This window comes from Dermacentor andersoni, chromosome 8 (assembly GCF_023375885.2).
Source record: "Dermacentor andersoni chromosome 8, qqDerAnde1_hic_scaffold, whole genome shotgun sequence".
Lineage (NCBI taxonomy): Eukaryota > Metazoa > Arthropoda > Arachnida > Ixodida > Ixodidae > Dermacentor > Dermacentor andersoni.
In genome coordinates, this window is record NC_092821.1 from 27,320,078 (window position 1) to 27,340,557 (window position 20,480).

Sequence of the window (20,480 nt, forward strand, 5' to 3'; positions counted from 1 at the left end):
CTTCGCTCCATACAAGTAACACGACAACTTCTGGGCGGCCCAAACTAAACAAGCGCATTCCTTCTCTGAAGCGCTGTAGGCTTCCTCTCTTACATTTAGTTTACGACTGGCATAGAGGATAGGATGCTCCTCGTTATGCTCGCCGACCTGACTAGGTACCACGCCCATACCTCTGTCGCTTGCGTCGCATTGAACTGTGGATTCCTTTGTGTAGTCTGGCGCGCGAAGCACAGGACGAGAAACAGCGCTTTCAAACTTTGGAAAGCGTTCTCTTTGTCCTTATCCCAGTGTACATTACTCGGTGCTCCCTTTCGGAGGGCGTCCGTTACTGGACTTGCCATTTGCGAGTAATTCGGAATGTACCGTTGATAGTACTCCACAAGTCCCAAAAATGAACGAAGGTCTGTTTTCGTGCGCGGCTGAGAAAATTCTCCAATCGTAGCTATTTTCAGCTCGGCCGGCCATCTCATGCCTTGGCCGACAACATGACCCAGATAAGTAAGCTGTGAACAACGAAACCTACACTTTTCCGCTTTCATCGTTAAGTCGGCTTCCCTCTACCATGAGAACACCTGTTTGAGGTGCGATACGTGCTGTTCCCAGCTGTCTGAAACAATTGCTACATCATCAAGATAGGGCAAGGCGAACTCCTGCAAGTAATTTAGGACAATATCCATTAACTAAACGGCGCGTTTTTCAGCCGGAAGCTGAGTGCGAGAGGGCGAAAAGTGCCTACAGGTGAGATGAATGCGGCATAGCGGCTGGCACTTTCTGAAAGGGGAACTTGCCAGTACCCCCGCACGAGGTCTATAGTTGAAATGTATTTAGCAGCGCTTACTCTTTCAATTCCTTCCTCAATGTTGGGTATCGGGTACAGCTGATCCTTAGTGATGGCATTTAACTTCCTGTAGTCAACACACGGACGAGGGTCCTTGTTAGGGGTTTCTACCAGTACTAGCGGTGACGTGTAGTCACTCTCAGCGGGCTCAGTGACTCCCAACTCTAGCATGCGCTGTATCTCTGCCTCCATAACCTCTCTCTGTCTTGGAGACACCCTGTAAGGCCTTGATCTTACTGGTTCGGTTGATGTCAGCTCAATTTCATGCGTTATTAGTTCGGTTCTACCCGGCCGATCGCTGAATCTGTCGAGATATTCCCCTAACACCTCTTTTAGCTCATCTAGCTGCTCGGGTCTTAGAGCCTGCGAGCTTACCGAGTGCTGCACTACTTCTTCTAGGCCGATTTCATACTACTTCTTCTAGGCCGATTTCAGAGTTGGAGGTCGCCCTATACTCCTTAAACTTGGTACTAGTGTCATCCTGCTCTTTGATGGTACAGTTAACGACTCCGCTCCGCTCTACATACGGCTTCATCAAATTACAGTGATATATCTTCACTTCATTCCTGCGACCGGGCATTTTCAGAGCATAGTTAGTACCTGGAAGTTTGTGCAATACTTTAACGGGCCCGTCCCAGTGAACTTCAAGCTTGTTCTTTCTTGAACGTTTGAGGATCATTACCTGGTCTCCGGCGTTAAACGTACGAAGCCTCGCATTCTTGTCGTAATAGAATTTGGCGTTCTTTTGGGCTACTCCCATGTTCTTTCCGACTAGTTCTTCGGTGGCGCTTAGCCGTTCCAACAAATTTAGCACGTATTCAACCACTCTTGGACTCTCCCCTCTTTCCTCCCACATCTCTCTTAACATTCTCAGTGGAGAACGGAGTGTCCTCCCATACACTAGTTGTGCTGGCGAGAACCCTGTCGCTTCATGTGGAACCGTTCGCAAAGCAAACAAAGTTGCCGGCAGACAGTTCCCCCAGTCCTCCTTGTGCTCGTAACAGAGCGCACGCAAAACTCGCCTAAGCCCCGAATGCCACCTGTATACATTGTTTGACTGAGGGTGATAGACAGAAGTGTGTAATAACTTAACCCCGCACTTCTGCAAGAATGTGGAAGTCAGTGCGCTCGTGAATACTGACCCTTGATCTGCCTGAATTTCGACTGGAAACCCAACTCGTGCAAACACTGTCAAAAGCGCGTCTACTACTTCGGTGCAGCTGAGCTCTTTCAAAGGGATTGCTTCTGGAAACTTGGTAGCCGGACACAGCATGGTAAACAAGTACCTGTAGCCCGATTTTGTTTTTGGAAGAGGCCCTACCGTGTCTATTATAAGTAGTCTGAAAGGCTCTGTTATTAAGGGCACTACCTTCAGTGGAGCTTTCCATGTCTCTCCTGGTTTACCAGAACGCTGGCAGGCGTCGCATGATCGTACAAAGTTTTCTACGTCTTTGAAACAGCCAGGCCAGTAGTATTCAATAAGCAATCTTTCCTTTGATTTGTTTATGCCTAGGTGGACGGACCACCCATTTCCATGACAGAGACTCAAAAGGTCCTCCCTGTACTTAGTAGGTACGACTAACTGAACTAAAATCCTACCCTTTCGATCTCTGTAGTGCCGATACAACAATCCTACCCTCTCATGTATCGTCACGTTGCGCCTAGCAAGGCTTTCTTTAGCTGTGTCATGTAATTTAGCTAAGCTCTCATCGTACATTTGCTCGGCTGCCATTGACTCTCTATCCCTACGTAGGAGCTGATCAAAGTTCTTTGAGGCTGGTGATAATAACGACCCTGTCTCGCTTGTGAGTGCGTCAGCTTGCTCTTCCTGCAGGCTAGAACTTTGACACTCTAGTGCTACGCCCTCATTGAGCTAGTCAGCTGGCAGGCTCTCCTCAACTGTTCCTTTGTCCCTCGGTTCTAGCTCGGATTCGGGTATTGAAGTTATCCCCTTTTCTGCTTCCGCTGGAGGAGCTTGTGCATTTCCAGCCGAAAGCGACGCGATCTTACGGACTTGGCCTCGGGTCAATGCCTGTACTATGCCCTCTCCCAGTTTGAGCCATTTGTCACGCAGTAACTGATTCGAACGATTCGAAAAGATGTAAGCGTACTGCAGTGACAAAAATTTGGAAACTGCAGCCTCAGTCTCTAGCTCCCCGAATGGTCCACTGATTTTGACTTTGGCCATGGGCAGCCACACGCTGTTTTCTTCTACAACCTGTTTTATCCATGCTACTTCTCCGGTGAAGTCATCTACCGTCACGTAAGACGGATGGACGATGTCCATCGTGGCGGCACTGTCTCTTAGCACTCGGCATGGTTTGCCATTAACTTGCAGGTCGTGAAGATATGGACTTAAAACTTCCATATTCTCGTCTTTTTCCTCCACGTAGGAGAAAACAACGCTAGGCTTCACGCAGTTTACAGCTATATGTCCCAGTTTGTGGCATTTGTAACAGCGAATTGGTCTAAAAGATTCGAATTTTCTTTTCTGTTCTTTTTGTGTGGTTTCTCCGTTAAGTTTATCCTCGCTCTTTTCTGCGGGCTTTTCCGCCATGTCTACAGGCTCCGATCGTCTAGTGTGCGAACCCCTTTTGAACGGAAATGGTTTCCGCGATCCACTTCGACCGTCCAAGTTTCCGTCCTCGGCGTTCAACTTTCTACGGGTTACGGTTACGGTTTCTACGGTTACGGCTAATTCAGCCGCCCTTTCCACAGTGTTTACATTCCCTCTGTCTTGCACCCACAGTTTCACAGCTTCGGGGATGGTTTTGTAAAACTGCTCTAGACACATGCATTCAATGATGTCTCTGCTGTCGTACGCTTCCGCGCTTATAAGCCACTCGACTAGGTTGGCCTTTAAGCTATATGCAAACTCCGGATATCCCTCGCTATCTTTCTTGCCTGTGCTCCTAAACCTTTGCCGAAACGCTTCGGCTGAAAGGCGGTATTTCTTCAAGAGACTAGCCTTAACTTTTGCATAATCATATGCATCCTGTGCACTCAGTCTGGCAATTACTTCCGCCGCCTCACACGGCAACATAGACAGCAACCGCTGTGGCATGTACTCGGGCCGAAGTTCATCTTCTCGCAAGTCCTTTCCAAATTGCTTAGGAACAAGCCTATGTCGGTCCTGACCTGAAATGGCTTTAAAAGCCTGTCCATGCGGTACGATTCTGCCTCACTTGATCGTCCCAGAGCGCCTTCACTTCCTTCAGACAAGTCCAAACGTTTGCTTTCAAGTTCCAGTTGCATTTTTCTAAACTCGATCGCGATCTTTATCGCGTTCCTCTCTCTCTCTTTCCCGTTGTTCTCTGTCCCGTTGTTCTCTGTCCCGTTCTCCTCTTTCTCTTTCCCGTTTCTCTCTCTTTGAGAAGTTCCAATCCCATTTCAATTTCTTCCTCGTTGGCCTGATTGGAAATTAGCTCCAATAACTCCGATTTTAGCATTTTCTTGCGTACATCTAGGCCCAGTTCCTCACCAACAATCAACAATTCGTCTCTCAGCAGTGTCCTTAACTCCATGACTGCTCCTTTACTGCCTTGATTCTGCTCTCTAAATCTAGCTAGGAAAACACAACCTAGCTAACAATCAACAATCCAGCTTCCCTACTGTTCTAAACAGAACAACCACAAAATGAAGCCTAGAGAGTCAAAGCAAGAACCAAGCACTCACCGCAGATACAGCACCACGTCGCAAACTCCATCTCACCGCTGTCAGCCAGTTGTCAGGATTCGGGGCCCAATCCCATCGCTCAGGATTCGTTGTCAAGATTGGAAACCGGCATGAATCCGAAGGTAGCTGGCCAATGCCGTCGTCCAACTTATCCACGCTGAGGACGTTGATGAAGGGAAGCACTGCTTCTCATCGAGAACGAGGAATATCGGTTTATTTACAGTATCTATATCAGTCTAACATGACTGTTTGAGAAAGTACATCAGTCTAACATGACTCTTTGAGAGAGAGTCTCAGTCCAACATGACTGCTCAAGAGAAGTGTGTCGAGCATCCGCACAACCGCAGTTGTTAAACACTCCATCCTCCCCCGATACAAGGTGATGCGAACGTTCGTTTAGTCATCGCAAAGTAGCCGCCTCTCCGCGGCACGGTTTACACACACACACGCACACACGCATACACACACGTGTTTACGGTCCGAAACCGGGTGGCGCGTTGTCTTGCGTCTTGGTCGGGGCGTGGGAAGGAGCGAAAAACGGCGTTCCCGCGGCAACTCGCGCACCCGTAGCACCTCAGGTCCGCGTTGGGGAGTTTGGTAACAATAGTTGGCCCGCCGAACTCATTCCGTCACAACGGCGATGAGGCTAGAGGTTGGCGCCGGTTTCAGCAAAAAGCCTGCTTCATCGAACGCATCCTAGCTGAAGCGACGGAGAGTGGGGGGTGCGCGTCTTGTTCCCCGACACAAAGTCGATTTAGTCACGCTGTGGCTAGAGGTTGGCGGCGATGCCCCGAGATGTTGCTTCCACAGTCGCAACTGGTTGGCAAAACTTGCACTGCATCTGGCCGTTCTTAACAGCCTGTGCACCTGGAGTCACATAATGCAAGATTCCCATCCGAGCACAAAATTTCAAGGGCGTTTTGATGGCGAGCGGGCTCGTAGCGGCATATCGCAGAGGCCGCGGTATCTACGGAGCACATCGTTGTCACTTCTGAAACTTCATGGGTATAAAGTTCTCATAAACTTTTGATGTGAAAGGTGCAATGACATTTTCCCAAAGTTGGGCTTTAGATTTTCAATTGCGGAACGTTGTGGGTTTAATGTTGTTATAAGCATTTGGCACCAAAGGTTCATTGAATTTTCTAAAATGTTACATCGGAACATGCAACGAGACAAGCCAAATCAGCCCACTATCAGACAAGTTGACAAAGCACGCAGCGAGGTCCCATGAGACGACGCATTGTGGTGGTTCATTTGTGCCGCCATGTCACGTACAAAAAATCTTTTTTTCACCTGCGCAAAAGCATCCATGTCAAGTCACTAAAGCCAGCCAAGGTAACTACGTTCGTATTAATTTTTTCTACTTTGACTTTTATTTACGAGGACACATTGAGCCTCTTCTACTTTTTTTTTCTCGCTACCCTATCCGCGGGCTGCCAGAGCCAGCCAGAGCGCATGCGTTTTTCTGGTGTTGACCCGACCACTGCGCGGCGCACTTTGGTGCGCGTTCGGTTTTCTCTGGCCGAGTGAATTTTCACCTTCCAGAGTTTTGGACGCTTTCTGGCTAGCAGAGTAGAAAAGGAAACAGTGGCCGCTCGCCGCCATCACTGTGGGGACTCGACGGATTGCACCGCGCTCGCTTGAGCGCAACCTCTCCGGAAAGTCTTGTCTCGCCGGTGTAGGATACGAAGTATATGTATGGGCTCTCGGTGGACGAAGCGTCTCACGTTTTCTTCGATATTCCTAAGAAAGCCACATTAGGTGCACAAAGTAGGCATTCGATTGTGGCCAACATACTATGCATTCGTTGATTTCGGTGGCCACGCCCCTCAAGTAAAAAACACATTGTTGCGGCGCAGCGAATTGTCGCATGTTGAAAGTTCGATTTTGATACTTCTTTTGCGGAAAGTAATGGGCCACAGGACGCTTCAGTTGCCAGATATTCTTATTATATTATTGCGATAGCAATTATATGGACAATCCAGACGCATTCGTGCCGTCGCTGTCACCCTCATGTTTCAGATAAAGTCCAAGGGTGATAACATCGTGACATCGCGCCACATGGTGTATGTGCGAGGGAAAGTGTAGGGGGGGAGGGAATGGGTGAGCCGACGATGTTGGCTCAGTCTTGTGTACGCAAAGGAGAAAACGGGGAGCAAGCCAGCCGCCTTCCGTCGCGCGCTACACATGCTTGTACCATGAGCTATATAAAATGAATCTTCAACCCAGCGTCTACCGCTAATTTGCAGCCTCGCGCAGTCCTCAGGCGGACCCTCGCCCAATCGACAAGTGTGATGTACACTGCACGGTACGTAGTCATTACTAAGCAAAACTATCTTATTCGTGGGCGCATACCTCGTCCAACATACGAGGTGGTCGCGCACAGGTAACAGCTTGGAAGCTTGTCAGCATAAACAACAAACCCTACTACAGCGAAACTGTCTACGGCTAGGATGTGGGGAAAAAATATGTCAGCGATGTTGACAAAAACAGATGGTTATGTGGGCCGATCCTAGTGACATCTCAGAAAGGGCTCAGGCTCAATCGCACGTACCCCTGTGGGCTCAGGGACATGTAACGCGCCCTTCGGGGAGGCAAGTGGAGAGAGGGACAAGAAGGGGTAGGGGACGAACTGTAGAGTGTTATCTCGCCCGCTTGTTCGTCGCGGGAAGGGCTGGGAAAGGGCCTGTGTGCTTGGACAAGCGACCATAGCGCTAGCGACATTATCAACAGTTGCACTTGACTTGCTAAGGACAGGACGCGCGCCACCCTGCAGCGGTGGGGAAGCAGGCTTCAAGCTGTCCACATACGGGGGCCGATCGCGAAAATGGTGCAATGCGGGACCCGCAGTGGTGGTGCAGTTCGCCATTAGGGGCCCACATACACAGCTTCTCTGGTCATCCTTATTCACAGAGTGAAAGGACACATAATTTTTCCCAACCAGAATGGTACCTATGCCGTTAGAACTGCCATATGTTTCGTAACAACTCATTGCTGCTAAAGTGGAACTTTAGAATTACAGTGAGAATGCAGCAGTAAGGTCGCATTCGCCAAATAATATTTCTAAAGTACACAACTTTGATCTCACTAGAGGCTCAATTAAGACGCGCTCACGTATCGCGTTGTTTGATTTGTCGGCCTCAACGCCAGGAAAAACTGCAGCCATGCCGACTCAAACCACTGCAGTATGCCTCACAGAACAGTTTCCCACATCGAAAACGCAACGTCATACCAAATAGACCGCGGTAGTACGAAAATAACCACCAGATCCGGCAGCCGAACGCCTGGCCTTGAATACGGAGCACTCGCATGCTGTTTGCCCATAAATGGCGTCACTGCTTACGCACTATGTGATATATATGATCTTAAATGAAGAGACGAGTAATTACGAGGTGTCAACTCAGCAGCAAGTCATGCCCCTATTTAATCAATATAAATACATCGGGGTATAGATCAGCGACTTACACTCAAGCACTCATCAAGATCACCACGAGTGGAGCAATAATTATACAGAGCATTGTATTGTATTGTATTGGGTTTTATGGCGCATAAGCAACTGAGGCTATCATGCGCCAAACACATGGTATAATTTATTTCAAAAATCGGGTATCCTCAGCGAAAGTCCTTGTCCGGACAAGGACTCTGAGGAGCCCAACAGACCAAATGAAGACCTCAGCCTTCTTCTCAGGACTGAGAAAATGGGTGAGGTGCATCATAAGATGCGTGAAAAAACTGGGTAATAATTTTTAGAATTAGTAGTTCTGTGATATATTATATTTCGTTTAGGATCGCTGCGTCTTTCAAAAAACTAAAAAGAGATGAAGTTCCTACAAGTGGGTTATCTCCTAAAAGTAGACTGGGATGGAAGGGAATGCACTCGTTGTAAAATACAGTAAAATATTTTTTCCTTAGCCGTTCGAGTTGTGTGCACGAGAATAAAATGTGATTTACAGTGAGTTCATCTCCATATTTCTCACATAAGAGTTTCTCTTGTTTTGTCAGTAGAAAGTTATGTGTTAGGTGTGTGTGTGTCCGATGCGCAGGCGGCATAAAATTACTTCTATAAAACGCTCCTGATGCCTGCATGATCGCCATTCTCCTAGAATAGGTTTTACTAAATGTAGTTTGTTATTTTCTTCGCTATTCCATGTACACTGCCATTTTTCTTTCAGCTTGTTTTTCACTAACTTCATGCAATCTGTATAGGGTATATTTACAGTACTGACCTCCTTATGGCAGGCTTGAGCGGCGCACGCGTCAGCTCTCTCGTTGCCTCTAATTCCGTGATGGCTTGGTATCCAACAGAGCTTAATTTCGTGTCCTTGTGTTTGAGCGGTTATTATGTTATGAATTATATTTCCTATTAAAGGTTCCCTTACGTTTCTGGCTTTCAGTGCTGTTATTGCACTCAGCGAGTCCGTGTATATAATGCTGTTTTGAATGTTAATCTCGACTATTTTTGATACAGAGCACTTTGACGCCACAGTAATTGCGAGGTGGTGCGTGGAATCTGTAATGAAGCAATGGTGCCAGGGCGAACGTTGGCAATGCCTTCCTGAGCCTAAACACGGACATATTACGGGGGTGGAAGTTAGGCAACAGTCGGTAGGCCGGTTGGCCTTCGGAGCCCACACTAAAACCCCGAATGGGCCAGTGCAGCGTGACATGGATTGGGCCTCTTTTGAAGTCAGAGAAGCTCAGAGCAAGACTAGTTTTGAAGGAAGACTCGAGAACATCGACGAAAATAAATGGGCGACTAAAGTGCACAAGTATTTGAAAGCTGTACTATCGGCGTCAAATGAAAGTTTAACAGCGGAGCGCGCGGCCCAAGCATAAGTGAAGATATAGTGCGCGCCGTCCAGTCGTCACCATTGACAGGCGCGCGCATCCGGTTTGGCCGCACTGCGCGATCCCCCTCTAGTGAGATAATGTCGCTTCTGTTGTGGTTCTTACATTTGAAAGGGAGAAAATGAAAAATAAAAATTAAGCTAGAATATTGCAGTTTACGGCGAGTCTTGTCGCAGAGATCGCCGAAACCACAAGCGCTGTCGGCGCGAACAGCGGTGCGCGTTGTGCAGTTTGCACCGTCATCGCCAGGTAGATCCGCCCGCGCGGTTTGCAGCTTGCGCGCCACATTCGTTCTTTCCATCGGCAAACTTGCGCTGCGCGGTATCGCTGGCAGCCGCAACGGCGGCAGGCCAGCCTCGTGCAGTGGACGTCTGATTGTTGATGTGCTGGCGGAGAGGTTCAAGCTGTCTTTGATCTCTCGAGATGTAAGGAACAGGGCGTCTTCCGCAGCTTGTATGACAAGTAAGTCCTTATCGCTGTCGGTCACCCGCTGCCTGTGTCCATGTGTCCACGGGGAAGGTTCCAGAGGCGTCCATCATCACGGAATGCCTGGCAAATTCTGTTAACTGTAGGCAAACAGCGATTCGTAATCCTGGCAATCTCGCGCTGATGCACTTGGTGCCGCCGGTAAGGAGAAACAATTCGCGCTCTCTCTTCGGACGAAACACCCGGCATATCCAGTTCACTTGACGCTGGATCTCCGTATTGTCTTAAGGGTGGAGAAAAAGTAGTTCTGATCGCTACAGACAGGCGAATCAGAAAGACCTATCGTTGGACATGAACTACGGCCCGGTGATATTTACTCATTCTTTGTCTCATGCACACATGCCGATAACGCTGCGACGCTGTGGTAAAAGCGAAGCGCTGCAGGTTTGGGAGTGAAACCATGTCAAACGGCCAAACGCGCTCGGCATGCCGGCCGCCGTCGCGGCTGCCAGCGATCCCGCGCAGCGCAACTTTGCCGATCGAAAGAACGAATGTGGCGCGCAAGATGCAAACCGCGCGGGCGAATCTACCTGGCGATGACGGTGCAAACTGCACAACGCGCACCGCTGTTCGCGCCGACAGCGCTTGTGGTTTCGGCGATCTGTGCGACAAGACTCGCCGTAAACTGCAATGTTCTAGCTTAATTTTTATTTTTCATTTTCTCCCTTTCAAATGTAAGAACCAGAACAGAAGCGACATTATCTCAGTAGAGGGGGATCGCGCAGTGCGGCCAAACCGGATGCGCGCGCCTGTCAATGGTGACGACTGGACGGCGCGCACTATATCTTCACTTATGCTTGGGCCGCGCGCTCCGCTGTTCAACTTTCATTTGACGCCGATAGTACATGAAAATCGCGGACACAGAATGAAGGAAGACGTCAAGAAAGCTGGCAACCAAGTACAGAGTAATTCTAATTGTAGATAGATAACCGCGAGTCATAAGAAAAAGTAAGAGAAACAGACAGTTAATTGGACGCAAAGAATGAAAACAAAAAGGACCAAGGTTTTTTACGAGAATGAGAAGTAAGAAATTCTAAGGGAAAATCTGTAGGATAACACAAAGTGCCTTGCTACTTGAGACTGGAGCCGGTTTTCTAAAGACAAAACAAACCGGAACAAATTTTCGCTACAACATGAGGCATGTATACGCTTCAGACAAAATCCCGAGACCTATCAGAACATCTAAATCAAATGCGAAGTGATTATCCCTGTGAGACACGTAAGTAACGCGCCACTTTCAGTAGCGTTTGCATTTAAAGTGGACAGGAGCTTCAACTGGTCTGCAGTCAAGATAAGCAACAGGCGTTTGAAGTGTCGGTGGAAAAAGCCGGGAAGAGATTCATACTACTGGATTCGTAAATAGCATAGGCAGCGGAATAAGGTAGAAGGAAAAGATGCGGAAGTATACAATAATGCCAGCATACTTGAATATATTGCCGCGAAGTAAGCTGCCCACTACGAGTCCCGATCGCCAGAAGTCATCTTCCCACTACAGGCACCGATCACCAGAGAGAAGACGACAAAGGGCGTAGTTGTGCCCCGTGGCCTTTTTGGTTGTCGGCCATCATAAAAAGAAGGCTGTTCTCTTTCGGCAAGCCCGTCTTAGTTATCTTCGTGACAATATCAAGCAGACTAGGTGACGATTTGTCACCACCGCGTTTCAAAGTGGATACCAATAAATTATAATCACGATAACCGCGAAAAATATATCCAGGCACATCACTATATATCTAGGCGACTTGACCACAGTTTGAAGGTCAGGTAATTTTCTTGTAGGGGTGACGACTTCCGTTATTCCTTTTTTGTTAGAACTGTTCGAGATTGGAACAGTTTGCCATCGAGCATTGTATATATTACAGAAAATGATGCTTTTTTCCACGCGTTGAAATAATTTGTTGATGTATTCATTCAAGTTTGTAACCTCCCTGCTGTAATGCCCTATGGAGCGATGCAGGTAACTAATAAATAATAAATAAATAAATAAATAGCGGCGCCCAATAAACAAAGGTGTATACTGCGCACAGCTCCACTAACGAGGTACTAACCCGATAGCGTTAAGCGCCCCGGGTCCCAGAAAACCCTGTGTCTGAGTCCCGCGTCGAGCGTCATTTCGGCAAAAATCATTCCGAACCACGCAGAAAAACCGTAAAGTACCACTTACACACAAACTATAGGCGTGATAGCGTTAGACTAAGAAACTCAAACACAAACCTGTTTTGGCGCGAAAGCGTTTTTCAGCTGCCGTTTGAGGTCCGTCTTTCCAGGAGCGGCGCGGAACCCTCGGTTGCTTGCCCACCGTCACAAAAAGAACCACAAATGTCGCATTCGCGCATATCGTTCACCGCCAGCGTTTGCCAGTGATCATTACGGTTACATAAGTTGCACTTGCCGGGAAGCGCGAGATACAGTCAGGGATCTTTGAATGCTATCGCGTTCCACTCATAAAGGCGAAGCTTAAGCTATAGCTGTCTCCAGATTTTTCTGTAAATGTCGCACGGACAATATATAACGCTCTATTTACTCACTCTGCCGACAGGTAGATTGGTCCGCTTTTCACGCGCTTGTCGTAGTCGTACTCGGTCACCAGAGTGTAGGACTTTCCAGCTTCCAGCGGGGTCTCGAGTGCCGCGATGAGGAAGGGGTCGCTCTTGCTCAGAGTCGTGATGTTTACTTCCATCAACTCATCGCCGGACGCGGCGGGAACTTCCAGCACAGATATCCCAACCAAGTTGATGGTGCTTGCCTTGGACTTCAGGATCAGCTTAGAGGTCGAATTCAGGACCTCGAGTGACGTTTCCGCTCTGCCGGTGACTTTCATCGCCTGGTAAGCCAGGTTTTCACCTTGGAGCGAGAAGAAAAATAAAATAAAGAGAAAGGGCAAGAGGGCACAGTAGGTATCACACCAATGTTCATATTCCTACGTCACCGTGACAGTCGGTCATTTCGCAAACAGTCGCAGGCACGTGCAAGTTTGTTGTTTCAAGCTGCACATAGAATTTGTGTAATATATAAATACCTTCGATGGTTTTACGGGGTTACACTTGTAGCTACCTTGTACAAGGCACTGGGTAAATCGAACCCTCCGTGGTTGCTCAGAGGCTATGGTGTTGGGCTGCTGAGCACGAGGTCGCGGGATCGAATCTCGGCCAAGGCGGCCGCATTTAGATGGGGGCGAAATGCGAAAACACCCGTGTACTTAGATTTAGGTGCACGTTAAAGAAGCCCAGGTGGTCGTAATTTCCGGAGTCCTCCACTACGACGTGCCTCATAATCAGAAAGTAGTTTTGGCACGTAAAACCCCATAATTTAATGTTTTGGGTAAATCGAGTCGTGAACAATTCTGTAAATTCTTTGCCTTCGAAGTACACATTCGAAAGAAACGAAGCAAAAAAAAAAAACAATCTAGGTGTTCGCGTACCGCTGAAGTTCTAGTTACGAAAATGCACCTAAGATAATAAATAAAGAAATAATAAAATAAATAATAAATAAACCTAAATTCCCGGTGGTAATAAACGTTATCACACCACCTTATTGTCAGCCCACTTAAAGGCATTTCTAAACGCTTACAAAGGTTCCCTGCACCACTGAAAGGTTAAACCACGGAATAAATTGGGAAAATGAGTGTGACCAAGGACTTAACAGTCAACGTTCTAGTAGCGAACGAGGAATATCTTGTGGACATCGCAAGAACTGCATGTGTTGCGATAGCGTTTGCCGCAACTTTTAGCGTTTGCTCAAACTAAGATTTTACAATTATTTAGGAGAGTGCTTCTGTCACCGTAAATCAGTTATACGCCAGGGGAACCGTAGGAGTACACCGATGTTTTCTCTGAAAGAAAAAAAAACGCTTTTGAATCAACCATGCAGCCATTGCACAAAACTGCGCTTTTCACAGTTCCTATTCTTCACGAGGCTGTATACTTTTGTAAACGTAAATATACCTAACTAGTAGTCATCGATAGATGAAAAAGCTGCTTTGCATTTAAGAGTATTCTTCGCTTGCATGGTGAGTATTTGCAACGCTTAACAGATCGTATTACTCACGACGGCACACCTACAGAGGTGGGCAGCCTTGCCTAGAACGCCGCTGGGGCCCCGTGGAGCAAGGCAGCGCCGGCTAACGTCAGCCGCTGGATTCGAGACACGTGTTCACTGAGCATGCGCAGCAAAAGACCCGGGTGTCTGCTCGTCTCTTCTTTGTTCCGGTTCCCACCTTGCGCGTTCGCTTCCCGCCGTCAGGGCCGCGGTGCATGACTGTGTGGCGTTAATGTCGCGCTGCCACGGCTGCCCGTGCAGCGCCTTGCTGCCGTGCTTTTGGCCTGTAACGAGGTGGCCAGGCAAGCGGTACGTTTGGCTCCAAAACCGACGAAGCCGACGGATGCTCCTGCTCTGCTCAGTCGGATCTTTGGCGGAGCCACGGCAGTTCGTTGCTGCCAAGAGCGCTTCACGCACTGTCGCCTTCTCTCGTTGCACAGCTGCGTGCGTATCACACCGCAGTGCATGCACTGGTCCGAAGTAGCGAGCGGAAGGCGTCAAGCTGATTTCATTGGCCGCTCAGAATGCAACTTGGTTTTCCGTCAGTTTCGTCATGCACGCTACCGAGGTGCGAAGACGCGAGAGGCAACGCTGCCGCTGGCGTATTTCATTGCTCCAGCATTGGGACAGAGCTCGTGTTTGCCTGGGCGCAGTCCTTACTGCGCCGTGTCACGCCACGTCGCCTCCGCATATTGTCACAATAGCACGTGAGGAGCCCCAACGCAATGCGAGACATACAGATGACTGCCAATGCAATGCATGCATTGCATAGCATTGACTGCGATATCAGTGTTTCGTTTTCACAGAATGCAGTCTTGAGTGAAAGCTGCAATTTCTTTTTACAGCGAAGCTGTTCATGTGATTAGAGGCCTGTCAAACCATAATATGCCGGTTTTCGTGCTTTTGTGAAAAGTCCATGTCACTAACGAATTACATATTTTGAGAATATGTCGCAAACCTTAGCGGTAATGTGCAGGCAGATATTTAGGTGAATGTGTCAATTAATGGTGAAATCAAAATTGATAAACACCACCTTATTGTCAGCCCACTTAAAGGCATTTCTAAACGCTTACAAAGGTTCCCTGCACCACTGAAAGGTTAAACCACGGAATAAATTGGGAAAATGAGTGTGACCAAGGACTTAACAGTCAACGTTCTAGTAGCGAACGAGGAATATCTTGTGGACATCGCAAGAACTGCATGTGTTGCGATAGCGTTTGCCGCAACTTTTAGCGTTTGCTCAAACTAAGATTTTACAATTATTTAGGAGAGTGCTTCTGTCACCGTAAATCAGCTATACGCCAGGGGAACCGTAGGAGTACACCGATGTTTTCTTTTTAACTCGAATGCATTAAATGCTGAATTACGCCAAAATCCATTGCATGCAGTGACAGAAAGGTAGTACCAAAAATGCCCGACGGGGCAACGAGTAAAAGCTCGTCGAAAATGCTTGTATTGAGGCCGAATGTCTCAGGCAGGTTGCTGTAAACAAAGTAAATTAATGACATTGAAAAAAAAATCTAAATTGCTGTCTGGGTGGGTATCGGACCCGGGCGTGGGAGTTGCTATACGAGCCCGCTTCCCCAACGTCCCGGCGGCTCCACCTTTCTGGTTGACTAAAGGTGTGCGTGCATCACACGTTAACGTGCGTTACTGTGTTTAAGCACTGATGTCCAAATGAACGCTGCTGAACTGTCCTTCGGGTTGTAAATACCCTGCGGGCAACCGAGCGCGTTGAGACGCGTGGCGCGTTTTCGTTGCCCAGCCGCAGTTAGAACGCACCCGTGAGCTTGCGCACGCAACGAATGTGTGGGAAAAAAATATTTATTCAAAGCGCTTATAATCATTTCGCATTCATATACTTGAGAAATATTAAGTGTCAGCGCCGAATTTATTGCCATGTCATATGGGCACTAAACTTCACAAATTTTTCAATGAAGGACATAGCTTTTTACGGGGAAACATTGCAATGAATCGAGACAGGAAAGACGGAGAGCACAGGCGCTTACTACGAGCCAAGCTCAAGTTCACAGCATTTTAAGGTGGGGCGCTTTCTCGTGGTAGTGGCCTAACTACATAGGTGGGATTGTGTTGTCTTTTGAAGGGAGGTTCCTTTTTTTTTCCTTTAAAAAAATTTAATTATGGTGTTTAATGTGCCCAAGCCACTTTCTGATTATGAAGCACGCCGTAGTGGAGGACTCCGGAAATTTCGACCACCTGGGGCTCTTTAACGGGCACCTATATCTAAGTACACGGGTGTTTTCGCATTTCGCCCCCATGGAAATGCGGCCGCCCAACACCATAGCCACTGAGCAACCACGGCGGTTTTTTTTTTTATCTCCTTTATAGCATTTCATTCGTAAACGTGACAGAATGTATAATCATGTACTAGTAAGTAAAGTAACCCCAGAAGACTGCGCCGTGAATAAAGCTCTCACCCGTCAATGCGATTGTGACGTCGTAGTGCTTCGGTTCGACGTCCCCCGGCAGATCCCCAGCATAGCGTTCGGTGCCTGGCTTCGGCAATGGGCGCTGAGACGGCATGGCAGTCGTGGCCTCTGCCGTACTCTCGTCATCCTGGGGGCCGCTCCCTTCGTGCTCCGCGGTGGCCTCCGTCGCCGGGGTGACGGTGGTGGTGGCGGCGGCGGCGGTGGTGGTGGGGGTACGTGGTCGCGTTCCGAGGTCCACGGTCGGCGATACCGTCTCCTTCCGGACGACCCGCGGACCGCGGCTGACGTAGCGGATGAATAATCCGAGGCACAGCAGCAATGCGATGAGCGCGATCAGCACCATCATCGCGTCGAACAAGCGGTCGTGGCGACGGCGACGCTTCGGTTGCGCCTCCTTCTGCAGCCCCTGCTGTGAGCCCGCCGCGTCATGCGGGGAGAGCGGTGCAAGAACAACGGCTCAGTCAATTTCGGCTTCGTATCGCGCAACGCGAGACGCACATCTCTAGGCATTCCCTCGACGAGGGCATTTGTCAAAGGTTTTCGAAGGCGCTCAGCACGAACAACGGAAACGCCGCCCCAACCTATACGCCGCGGACATTTCTCTTCAAGCAGCCTTGATTTTTGCTAAACAATGCTCGACCGTACATTGTTTCGTTATTTTTCGTAAGGCTTCAAGGCACCATTGATGTCATAAAAACTTTACATATAAACAAAACCTAATGAACTGAACCTTACCAAGCTACTTGGAGTCATAGAGGCACATTCGTATAAAATTGCCATTTATTTTAGTTTAAAAATATTTACTCGGTTATTATTTAATAATTGGTATTCTAATCTACCCACAAATGAATCTTTGCTCGAGCCTGTCGTAAATTTAATTATAGTATATGAATTTACTTTTCAGGGTGTAAATTAGAAATCTGAAGCATTAATGAGTGCTTGAAAAATTATACGTTCGGTTCTGTGGTTTTCTTCGCCCGCATTTATGTTAAATGGGACACCTCGTCCTATTACATATGGTTTCCTCGAACAAATCTAACACAAAGTAGCAAAAGCCTCAAAAATAATCTTCAAAACATTCAAACTGGGACGCTACTTTGCTGTTACTCGTGGGAAAATCACCAGTTGGCATCGAAATGTGCCACGCACACTTTTCTTAAAGCCAACATGATTAAAGTATGTTACGATGCACTTGTAACAAACGTGACGTCCCCCAATTTATGTGATCGAGCAAAAATTCGACTCAAATTTCGGTGTTCTGGAAACTACGTCGAGCGCAGCAGCAAACGCCACGGTCCCCGTCCCACCATTCGACACATCATGCGCACAGTGGCCCTGTGCATGCAATACTGTGCATACTGTGCAATACTGTGCATGCAACAGGCCACGCGTAGACGCAACTATCAGGTAAACGATGCCGCTCCTTCTCTGTGACTTCACAATTGCCTTCACAACCTAGCCTAACCTAACTGAACCTAACCTAACCTTAAGTCCTGCAGCTTCAGCCTTGAAGCGAATATTTCTATTGGGAACATTTTTCAATCAGAGAATAATATCGTTTTCGGCTGGAATATTAAAACGCACTTCTGTAATGCAAAACGATCAGTAACCATAAGCGCAGAACTGGTCAGCCCAAAAAGAGCGCGAAAGCAAAAGTTGTCAAAGGTTCTGCAATATCACCGCTTGATGTCGCGCATATTGACATCCTGTAGTCGGTACTGTTTACATGGTTGTCACTGCAGCTACGTATAATGGTGTTTGAATTGGAAGACTCGAGCATGGTCCCTCATATAGTTCTGCGCGAGCATTGTACACAGCGACCCAAGCCCGTGAAAACGCACTTGAATTTCGGAACATCATGCAGACATATCGGCGATGTGGCATAGGTGCAATTTTAAAGCTGTGATTAATTTGCCGCAGTAGTGATATAAATAGTTAGTCCGAATGCACGCCAGTAGAATGTTGATAGAATGCGTTACCTAGCCTTTATGCTCTAACCCATAAACAATTTTGCGACAATTGTGCAATTCAATAAACTGGTCTCCTATGATTGCCTTAGCTCGTCTTCATACGTATATGTACGTTCTTCACCGTTCTGTAGGAGCAAGGGACGTAATAGACAAACGCGAGTTTCGTGGCCTGTCGGTCAATAAAGCCGATACGAACGAGGCATACAACGCCGCAAAACTACAAGGACGAAGCGTGAACTTTTCTTGGACACACGAATAAAAGCCAGGTCACTGCCATTCACCAGGCAGCGTTGTTAATTAGGGCCCCTTTGAAAAAAAAAGATGTGCCGTCTCTTTCGACAGTCACCTCGGACCCGACAAAATTTAAGTTAGTAACTAATCGGAAAGCGCTACCTTTGCAAAATTGTTGCACCTAAATACAAGACAAGCTAAAATCGGGATGTTGCTAATTGTCTTTACATTTTTTTTGGCCTGTGCAGTTAGCTGTAGGTGCGCTCACAGTCAACGCTGGAGGGCCGATGTCATTTAAATGCAAGAAAGCACGCCGTGAAGCGATCGCGGTCAAAAATAATTTTACCACAGAGACATTTCTGTTTCTTCGTTCAAATTACACCCACTTATCACAACGGAAGAAACATCCCGCCTAAGGTGCCGTCTAATGAATGGCAATTCTCGCACTGATGAAATTTATTTTTTTAGCACGTAACATGGAGATTAAGGTTGGCGCAAGGTTAGGTTAGGTCAGGTTAGGGTAAAAACAACTTGTGGCACATTCTATTAGAAGGAAATTTTACTTAAGCTCCCGGATTGGGTGCGCCAATTATAAAGGTCTAACCCAGCCTCGGAATTCCCGGCGAGTGTACGTTTCGGTTGGCACACTAGTGTAAGGCTGAAATGACAAGCCTTTACGCGGGATGTGGCAGTATCGCCGCGCGGCAGCTGTGCGTCGTTCCAATTGCGGCAGGGCTCCGTAGTGCGCATAGCATAGTCCTTGCCACATAAGGCCGGAAATATGCGTATTTCGGCCACACGCACGAGGATGCTGGAGCAGTACGGTCCAAGCCCGCATTGAAAGCCCTCTCGCGCTAAAAAAAAAGAAAAAGACTTGCCGTCGAAACCATAGTGACTGGTCGCTACAGTTTTCACAACCGGTTAAGTACACTCGAACAATTACTGTCGCGTTCCTATCAGAAGATCTTCGGGAAAATAATAAGGCGATAAGTGCGCGCCAACTGAACATGCAAAGACGGGGGCTTTAGCCCCCGTCTTTGCATGTTCAGTTGGCGCGCACTTATCGCCTTATTATTAGCGTCCTTACGGCTCGAATGTATGGAAATACTTTACTGACAAAAAAGATCACGTGAGGCTCACCAAACCATTAGCCCGTTCCTCTGCAGATAAGACCCGGTTCATGGTTGACCCAGAGATGACTTTCGGCGAAAGGCTCAGGCGCAGTACCGGGACGGCAGTCTCGACTGTCGTGGACGACTTGGAGCTGCACGCAGGCTACACGTCAAGCCCGAACGTCAGGGAGCAGCTAGGCTGGTAGCGAGGGAAGGCAGGGGCAGTAGAGACGTCGTTCTCAAGGCGGTTGGAAGCTGCAAATGGCGATATACGAATTCAGCCAGCGGGTGCAGAAGTCGCGAGCTGGGGCGAGACGCGAGACCACGCGCGTTGGTGCCGCGAGACGATCTTGGCGTCTTCTTCTCTGCTTACCAGAACGACGGCGCGACAATTTTACAACGAAGCTAAATGTGGCTACCAATACCTGTCCATCCGTTGTGCGGAGAAACTATTATCATCAGTAATGCCTCGAGCGTCGTCATTTTCCACAGCTGGCTCGTTGGTGCCCTTCGGCGCAACCGCGGGAACTACTCTCGCGCCACTGATGACGCTGATGATGATCATGATCATGAACCTCTGTCACGGTTCGTCTTCTTCCACAGCTGGCTCCGCGTTCGGTCATCATTCCAGCGTAGAATTTCACTTCTGCCGTCGTAAAGAGGAGGCCGCGTTTACGGGGTTAGGAGCCGTTGCTTAGGAGGGTATGAGCCATTCATTGTAGCTGAGAAGGGTGATGGCTTGAGCTAGTTGCACTAGTTTCCTTGAGTCCCTTGTCCCTGCTACGCGCTGTACCACACAACCATTCATTGTCTCATGTGAAGGACATATTTAAGT

At 48.1% G+C, this 20,480-nt stretch overlaps 1 protein-coding gene across 5 annotated transcripts in view; it reads right to left on the minus strand.

The window, feature by feature from the left end:
• LOC126526230 (uncharacterized) overlaps nt 1–20,251 on the minus strand; it is a 233,582-nt gene extending 213,331 nt beyond the window's left edge. For 2 of the 5 annotated variants that reach the window (XM_050174148.3, XM_055068109.2), the window contains exons 1-3: nt 19,674–20,251; nt 16,321–16,741; nt 12,373–12,688 (exon numbers count right to left, since the gene is read on the minus strand). In XM_050174148.3, the coding sequence (XP_050030105.2) occupies nt 12,373–12,688; nt 16,321–16,741; nt 19,674–19,715 (779 nt within the window). In that variant the 5' untranslated portion in view covers nt 19,716–20,251. The remainder of the gene's footprint in view (nt 1–12,372; nt 12,689–16,320; nt 16,742–19,673) is intronic. The other 3 variants (XM_055068108.2, XM_055068110.2, XM_055068107.2) reach the window with 3 other exon arrangements.
• Between the last annotated feature and the right edge of the window lie 229 nt (nt 20,252–20,480).